At 33.7% G+C, this 9,633-nt stretch overlaps 1 protein-coding gene across 2 annotated transcripts; it reads right to left on the bottom strand.

Annotated features, from left to right (window-relative positions):
- Window positions 1-784: 784 nt before the first annotated feature.
- On the bottom strand, window positions 785-6,976 carry LOC113100545 (uncharacterized). Of its 2 annotated transcripts, none has more exons than XM_026265233.1 (8): window positions 5,908-6,976; window positions 4,914-5,038; window positions 3,945-4,328; window positions 3,582-3,846; window positions 3,242-3,468; window positions 2,981-3,128; window positions 1,918-2,027; window positions 785-1,505 (listed from the first exon to the last, which is right to left on the bottom strand). In XM_026265233.1, the coding sequence occupies exons 1-8, from the start codon at window positions 6,011-6,013 to the stop codon at window positions 1,197-1,199; spliced, it is 1,674 nt and encodes a 557-aa protein (XP_026121018.1). In that variant the 5' UTR covers window positions 6,014-6,976; the 3' UTR covers window positions 785-1,196. The 2 variants fall into 2 exon arrangements, with proteins under 2 accessions (XP_026121018.1, XP_026121019.1); XM_026265234.1 differs by having other exon boundaries at window positions 3,630-3,846; window positions 5,908-6,975.
- Window positions 6,977-9,633: the final 2,657 nt, after the last annotated feature.

The raw sequence follows: 9,633 nt of genomic DNA, 5'->3' as shown, positions 1-9,633 counted from the left end.
ATTGAAATGATGAGTGGGCCTCGTGACATTTTGCTTGACACCAAAAGAGTTTATTAGGTCAGTAAATGCAAGTCCTAATGCATAATTTGAACCATGTGGGAACAACAGCCTGACTTAGTGAGATGTTCACTGCAAAAAACGCCCCCCTTGAAACAAGCAATATGTGCTTAAATCCAGTCAAAGTGTACTAAAATCAAGCAAAAAAATCTGCCAATGGGGTAAGCAAAACTGACTTGATAAGAATTCTTGAAAATAGCATACATTTCTAGTCACTAATAAATGCAATTGGATCTTAAAACTAGACAAAAATGCTTAAAGCTATGCAGTATTTTCTTTTTATAAGAATCTAATAATGAATAAATTTAGTCAAAATTGCATTAAAACTAGAATATTGTACTTAAATCTAGTCACTAAAAATAATGTTAGATCTTATAACTAGACAAACATGCTTATAATTATGTAACTTTCACTTTTTATAAGCACTGAATAAGAAGTACATTAAGTGCAGATTTCATTAAAACTAGAAAAAGTTGTCTCAAATCTAGTCACTAAAAATACTGTTAGGTCTTATAACTAGACAAACATGCTTATAATTATGCAAATTTCACTTTTTATAAGAACTGAATAAGTAATATTAATGCAGATATTTAACCTTAAATTCATCTTATTTTGATTTTTTAACAATGCTCAATAACCTGAAAATAGATAAAAAATTCTTGAAACACCCCAATAAAGAAACTTAAAATGTACTAAATTAATAAACAAACAACTTACATTTGCTGAACATTTATTAAAAAAACTCGTCTTAAACAAATGGAGCATATAAGCAGGATGAACTGATTCCAAGGCTATTCAACTGACACATTTACACACACACATACATACATACACACACACACACACACACACACACACACACACACACACACACACACACACACACACACACACACACACATCAACAGCAAATGTTCTGCACAAAGAGATAGCATCAGTCTATAACCTGCATTCACTATAACCTCAAACAGCAATTACTCAATGAATGTATTGCATTTATGGCAAATTCAATAAACAGTACTGAAAACTGGGAGAAACTAAAAAATAGCACAATTAAAGTGCAAAACAAAAAAAAAAAAAAAAAAAAAAAATACCTGCGGCTCTCACTGCCTTAGCCATACAACATGTTAGAAAAGAAATTACTCAACAAACATTTTCCATTCATGAATGGCCTTCTTGTACGAGGAGGTTGCATCCTGCTCGTGGATGACATCTCCAAGTACTTGTGTTTGTAACACAGACAAGAGTGTGGCAATACACTTGGGATATGTCAGGTGAAATGCATAGTAATAGGCCAGGAGGTAGAGAGGTCCCTCGTAGAGCAAATCTTTCTCAAAAGTTACAACTGGAGTTGTACCTACAACCACAATGCAGTTCTGCTCACCAATCAGCAAGACAGGACTAGAAAGCACACGCCGGTGGATGTAGGTATCAGGATCCTCAGAGGGCTAGAAAACCAAATAAATACAGAATTTAGACTACAAACACAGCAAAAAAAAGCAAAGTAAGTAATGTTTGTGTTTCATATGTTGTTGGGTGGACACGGTTAATGAGGAAAAGGAAACATCTTTTTCAAGTTTGAAGCTCTTCCCGGGTAAAAATGCATCTAATATAAAACATATAAATAAAGCTCAATTACACTTAACAGCATTTACACCCTTCTAAATGACTGGTTATTATGGGTATTTTTTCTACCAAAGGCGGGGTCAAGGTAATTTTTTTATTATTATTATTATTATTTGTTTCATGGCCAGTTTTTTGAGTAGCCCAATTAGGACGTTTTTTTTTTACCAAGTATTTTATTGACAGTGTAGGCATCTTAGGCACCTGCTAAGTTATCACTACTGAAGTTAAACTTACCGTGAGGACGTGGAAAAGAGCCTCACTGATTGGGACCAGTTTCTTGGGTGCTGCAGAGCCAGATGGGAAGAGCAGTGGCAGGGCAGTAAAAACTGCAATGGCATGTTCAACTAAAAAAACAAGAAAAAAAAAAACAAGAGAGGAAATCGATATTGATATGCACTTAGGAATTAGGTTAACACTTTATTATAAAGCATACAAGAATAAAGTACATCAAAATCATTAACAAACTATTCGTTTATAGTTAATTCGTAGTTAATATACATATATTAATATACAAATAGTGAGTACACTGTCACAACAATTAGTTATTATTGTTTAATTAGCTCGTAGTAAAGGAATTGTTAATTAACTAGGAATAAATAGATTAATTCAGTTCAACTCACATTCATTTATATAGCGCTTTTCACAATACATAGTTTTAAAACAGATTTACAGAGAATGCATGTCAACATTACAATTTAGAATGATCTGTTATCAAATGGCTGTCCACTTTACAACATTAAAGTTGAATCACTGAACTCACTTGAGCTGTTTTAAATATGTCTTTAGTACCTTTATGGATCTCAAGAGGTTATAAAAAGTATAAAAAGTTTAACCCCTGTAGTCACATGAACTGTTTCTGAATCTTGAGAGGTGCAGTGTCATTACAGCTGGCAATAGAGGCCTCTCTGAGCCATCATATTTCATCAAAAATATCTTAAATTTGTGTTCTGAAGATGAAGGTCTTATGGGTGTACAACAACATGAGGGGGAGTGATAGATTACACCTTTTTTTGTTTTTGGGCGAACTAACCCTTTAAGTTGTAAACAAATCATAATAAATATTAACTAAGTTATTACTTATGAGCTAATTAAACAACAATAACTGTTAATTCCACTGAAAATGAATGAAGACTAATTGCATATAGCCTATTAATGTATTACCAATGTAGATACTACAATATAATAACTATGAATTAAATATAAACCAGTAAGTACTATAATGGTAAGTACTTTATTACTGTATACTTATAAATTATTACTGAAATCAGGTAGGTCAATCAATGAAATACATCTTTACCTCCATTTAATGTCCTTGGAGGCTTCATGACTTTCTTCATGACGCCATAAAACTGAACCTTGGAGTAGAAGTTCTCCCACCTGCCTTTCACCTCAGAAGTGTATTGGCTATTGTTTGGCTCAATGACTCTCCGCAGTTCATCCATTACCTGAGAGAAATATTGAAAGTTATAAAAATCATTAATCTGTATGTCTGCAGTTAGGCAGATGATATGGGACATTTGTCACTGAGTCTAAAGTATGTTTCAATGTGTATACCCACATGGTCCAGTTCTTTGAAGCACGGGTATGCCTGTAAAATTTTTGTGGGTCGGTCTTGCTCCTTCAAAGCATTTGAGTCAATGAAATTTCTTCTGGACTGGAACTCCAGGTCTAATAGATGAGTTACAGCAGCTTTGTTTGGCTTCTTTGCTTTGTACATTTCTTGTAGAGTCCTGTAATGTCGTGCCTGTGTTTTCTGGCTGTCAAGGCTGTTGTCTGGACCGTCGGCTATAATTCAGGCATTCAATATAATTAGAACAAGAATGTATGCCATGCCACATAAAAATAAATAAGGCAGAATTAGGATTACATATATTACCAAATATTATGTTATTACTTACTGCAAATACTATACTTGTGAATTTTCTTGTAAATGGTAATGTACATACATGCTTCATCAATGCTGTCATTTTCTTGCTGTGGGGTGCTTGATCTTGAAGGTGGTGACAGATGAACTGTTGATGCACTGGAATCAGCATCATAGTCACTTGCCACTGCAGCAGATGGTACTTCATTCAGACGTACTCTCTTGGATGGAGGGTGTTTGGCCTTCACAGGACTTCGGATATTTGAAAGTCGCTTCAAGAGCTTTTTGGCAACAGTGTCCTGTAAAAAAGAAGGAAGCATCAATGAATAGTTTTGAAACAATGTTAGCAGGAAAACATGTTTTTACTATAAATATTCAAGCAAATGAAGTCTCTCACCCACTCATGACTTGATCCAGTTGACTTATCTTTTATCATAGGGTAGTATTCCACTAACCGCTTTGCCATGGCAATAACTTCATGTTTAGTGGGATATTTGTAGTCATCTGAAGAGGCTCTTGCAATAGATATCATATTTGTCATGGTATTTCGGATGAGTCGGCAGAAGAGCTCCTTTGATAAGGTGACTTCACCCTCTTTTCCAAGACGTTGCTGCTCGAAGTATGCACGTCTCACATGTTGTAGTTCACTATCAGTGAAGAGAACGTATTCTGGGCTGGGTAACTTCAAAAACTTTGAAGTGCTGGGGTCATCTCTTTTTGGACTTCCATTATGTTCATCATCAGCTGATGAACCTTGGGGTTCAACAGGAATGGTGTGCTCCTAAAATACAAAATGTATACATTAATCAAATAAGAAAAGTAACTTATCATTTTATTCCAGAGGGTCACACTTGAATGTATAAGTGTTCATCTTTAACCACACCAATTTACATATAAATCCTCTGTGCTGAAAATGTAATTACCGATAACCGGTAAAAAACATCCAAAACACAAATATTTTAACCTTAACTGTCACTATCCCACTGATGGGACACTTGACACTCTTCTTATATATTGCCTTTTTTCATATCATGTATAATGTATCAATAGTTAAAAAAAAAAAAAAAAAAAAAAAAAAAATTAACAATGTCTGTGACATCCAGGGGCTTTTTTTTTTTACATCAACTTCAACTGCAACTTGGATAGACATATTGCTTTCATTTGATAGCAATTTTAGAGTAAAATATATTTGATAAAATATGCATTTAATATAAAATAAATGCTTAGTACAGTACATTTGATTTACAGTAAATTTAAACTTTTATAAGTTTTTCATACTTTTCATACTTTTAAACATTTAGGTTTGGATTGGATTCATGTCTAATCTCAAAAATGGCGTGACAGTTAAGGGTTTAAGTAAAAATACCTGTTCTTCCTTATGAACAATAAGCCAAATGGCTTTGCGTCGCAGGAAGTGCTCAGGACCAGGAAAGAGATCTCGTATATCATCCCGTGTGAGAGTTGGTAAAATGTCTTCCCCAATGTTAGCAGCTTAGAACACATGTAAATATGTTAGTTAGCATAGCTCAGGTGCATTATACATTGTATACATAACTTTTTCAGATATTGTGAAAATGCATTCACTTGATTATAGCTATTTAATAAGAGAAATATAGACATTTTTGTTTTATAACATGGTCCTAACATGGCAGAAATATTAAATCTATGAAATGGCTTAATGAAGTGAAATAAACAGGCAATAATGATAAAATATTCTTAACACTTGACAAAAAGGTTATTTTTGTCAGCATCAGTAAATGCATTAGGTATTATGAAAAAGCAATAAACAGTTTTAGAGCATTTAAAACTATTGGTATATGGTTGTACAAATGTTCATTGTATGTTCATTATGAAATAACTAATGTTGTGGTATGCACATTTAAAAAATATATATATATATATTTGTCCATGTAACACAAGGATCAATAAGTGCTGCAAAACAAATGTTGTAAAACAGCTGACTATTGTCACTGAATACAAATTTATTATAAAGTGTTAACGATAAAACAACAGAAGTGATAGTTTAATTGAATTTGCCTCAGGGTGACGTCACAAAACAAATCGAGGTCATATTTGGATATAAGCCGCTTTTAATAAATTAAGTATTATTTAATTTGTACTAACTAGTACAACTAAAAAGATGGAAAGCAAAACGGGACAGGCTGAAATTTCAGACAAAAGATGTAACGTTACGTTAAGTTACTGAACATCTCAAGAAAAAGACTGAATGATCAGCTTTATTCAGTTACAGGAGGGCTGTTTCTGGTAGGAATAATTTTAGATTACAATTCAACTTCAAATACACAGAATGGCCAATAGAATTAACTGATTTTCAAAAAAAAAAAGTATAAATTACTAACCTTTTAGAGTACAAATCGCAACTTCATCGAGTCCGTCCATCGTGAGAAACTGGCGGGAGGAAGTGCATTCGTTTCCTTGCTGCACTTTTGCGCGCTGATTGCGCATGCGTATTTCAAAACGTTAACACGTCACAGGATCGACGCACTGTTGCGCATGCACGCTCGCGCGTTTTTCTTATTTCCTGTGTTGTACGTTTTTAATTTGGCACGTTAAGAACGTTACAGTAGTTATTAAGGCTTTAACGTAGTTAATTGGTTACCGTTGAAAGATACATTTGACATTAGTTTTAAACTCAACATCTCTTCTGTTTTATTTGAGGTCGCTACAAAAGCTTGCTTTGATTTTACCGGAGAAAATGATTTGGCGCTGCATAATTTGTTATGTGTTTGTGGCTCTTACTCTCAAATCTTTATTGAGTCACATAAATTCTGCACATAGTCGTAGTCCAGATTTCCGTCTGGTTTGTGGAATAGATGGGTGCACTAAAGAGTACCGAGTCTACAACTCTTTTTGGTATCACATCAGACGAACACACTCACAATATCTAGACGGCGTGAGTAGCAGCAGATCACATCGGAGAGAGAGATCAGCACAACACGAGGCATCCGGTGAACCTAGAAAAACGGACAGCAACAACTTGTGGACATATAGTGAACGAACGCTGGAGGCTCAGGATACTTGGAAGTCAAGTGACAGTCCGGATAATGAAAAGACACTGGAAAATAGTGTGGATTTGCAAACCTCTCTTCTTGTTCCTGTGGAACATTTTGGTGATTTTGATGCTTTTGACACTGGTGAATCAGTTTTCTCTGGCTTAAGCAGTAACACCGTTTTGCGGTCTCATCCGAACCTGGAAGCACAGGATGTCCTACTAAATGAAACTTCAGATTCGAATCCCACTCTACCTATTCCAAACAGGCCTTCTGATGACTCAAGTTCCTCATGCCTCCACCAAGAAACCATGGTAAATTAATAACTTAGTTCATGTTGATTATGTCATAGCATAGTCTATTATTTACCCTAATTATTATACATTCAAGTATATAATATTTTTACTATTTTCTTCATGTTTAGAATGACGAATTATCAAGTGATGATGTGCTATCCAGACATGCCACTGCTATTGTGATGACTGCTAGAGAGAAACATCGTCTCTCACAGGTTAGTATCAGTAAAATAAAGTTGCGTTGCAATACATAACACAAACGGTCTCATTCGTTAACATTAGCTAATGTATCACGAACTGACAATACAGTTTTTAGTTACAGTATTTATTCATCTTTGTTAATGTCCGTTAATATTAATACAGCTATTCATTGTTTGTTCATAGTGCATTAACTAAAGTTTAAAAACTACAGAATTTGATTTTAATTATGTATTAGTAAATGTTGAAATTAAGATTAATAAATGCTGTATAATTGTTGTTAATTCTTAATTTATGTTATCTGTAGTAGTTAACTAATGTGGTAAAACTTTAGTATAGGAAACATATTTACTATTAACTATGACTTTTCTTTGAAACAAAAAAAAATCCTAATTTACTGCTTATTAATAATTAATATGTTTGTTTTTAACGTTAGGTATTGGGTAGGATGAGGAATATAGAATAAGGTCATGCAGAATAAGGCATTAATATGTGCTTAATAATAATAATAATTAATTAATTATTAATAATAATAAAATAAAGTGTTACCTCTAATGTAAACTAATAAAACCTTATTGTGAAGTGTTTTTTGTTGTAATCTGAAATCTAAAAGAACAGCATTTATTTAAAATAGAAATAATTTGTGACAATGTACACTACCATTCAAAGTTTGAAGTCATTTAGTTTACTTTTTTTTAACAATTGATACTTTTAATTAGCAAGGTTGTGTTAAATTAATTTAAAAAAGGAACAGTAAAGACATTGTTGGAATATATTTATATTTTGAATACATTCTGTTCTTTACTATTTTTATTCATCAATGAATCCTGGAAATTTTTTAAAAATTTTATATTATCACAAGATATTAGCATTGCAACTGTTTCCAACACCGATAATAACAGAGTATAAAATCAGCATATTTTCATGATTTCTGAAGATCATGTGACACTGAAGACTGGAGGAATGATGCTGAAAATACAGCTGTGTATCACAGAAATAAATTACACTTTAACACAGATTCACACAGAAAACAGATGTTTTAAATTGTAATATTTCAAAATATATATATTTTTCTGTATTTTTGATAAATAAATGCAGGCTTTGCGCATATGAGATGTCTATCAAAACCATTAAAAATGATAATATTTCCAAATTTTACCTCACAACCTCAAAAGTACACCTCTAAAATTAGTATTTGTCACTATAAATCTTGGCAAAAACTTTGTTCCTGAGTCACGTTAATGATCTATCAATGTTCTCATTCAGTGATGTTTGTAACGCTGTAACATATATTTCCCTGCTAATTAATGTTTTGTTTTTATTTTTTTCAGAGTGGTGTGAATGATGTTGTGGCTGAGGTTCAGGCGTATCAAGCTCAGTTACTGAACAGCTTGAGGAGTCAGCTACAAACAGTATTCAACAGACATGCAGGAAGTGAACTTCAGCGAGAAGCTTTGGGACTCTTTGACTCCTTTAAAGATCCATTTGCTGCAGTTTCAACATCATATAGACAGGACAGTGTCATAAAAGAAAAATTCAATTTTGTGGAAGCAGAAGAGGTTTCAGTCGGATTAGCAGTATGTCGTCAGAAAAGAAAAAAACAAAGAGACCTCGCAATAAAAAACAAATGTTTCCATTATATACCCCTGATAAAGAGTTTAGAACAATTAATGTCTCATCCAAAAATCTTTGCCATGATAAATGGTGGATCTCAGAAATGCAGCAGTGGATATTTTTATGACATCATAGATGGTGAACTAATGCTTTCACACCCTTTATTTTCTTCTAGACCCTCTTCTTTACAGATAATTCTTTATTCAGATGAAATCGAAATTTGCAATCCACTTGGGTCTCAAGCTTCAAAGAATAAGTTGCTCATGTTTTACTACACTTTGGGAAACATTAATCCAAAGTACAGGTCAAAATTAGCTTCAATCCGCCTTCTTGCTATTGCAAAGCAAAGTGAACTCTCAGAATGTGGAGTTGATGCCATATTGGCAAGATTGCATGAGGACTTGGTAAAGCTATATAATGGCGTGAAGATTCATCTTCCATGTGGTGAACATGAGATATATGGAGCAGTGGTTTCCGTATGTGGAGATACTTTAGCTCAACATGAGTTATGTGGATTTAAAGAGGGTGTGGGCTTTGCATACAGTAAATGCCGACATTGTGAATGTTCTTTTGAAGACATGCAAATGTTTTTTAATGATGAAAACTTTGAGCAAAGAACACTGGAAAGACATATTCGACAGTGTAGTGACATTGAGAAAGCCAGTACTGAATATCTCAGGAACAGCCTTAAAACTACATATGGAATAAACCGAAGGAGCAAAGTAATGGATTTCCCTGCCTTTAATTTAATCCATCAAACTCCTCAAGATATAATGCATGTAATTCTTGAGGGCATTGCTCCTTTGGAAATTAAATGTATCCTGAAACAATTGGTTCTTTTGGGACAACTGGACCTTGATGCTTTCAATGCTGATATAATTGGATTCCCATACTCTCCACAAGATACTAGAGATAGGCCTAGCCCTATTGCGTTCAGTACATTAGCTTCCAATGACAACAAACTGAA

Source organism: Carassius auratus, unplaced genomic scaffold, assembly GCF_003368295.1.
Source record: "Carassius auratus strain Wakin unplaced genomic scaffold, ASM336829v1 scaf_tig00217304, whole genome shotgun sequence".
In the NCBI taxonomy this organism is placed as follows: domain Eukaryota; kingdom Metazoa; phylum Chordata; class Actinopteri; order Cypriniformes; family Cyprinidae; genus Carassius; species Carassius auratus.
This window is presented reverse-complemented; position numbering and strand designations above follow the sequence as displayed.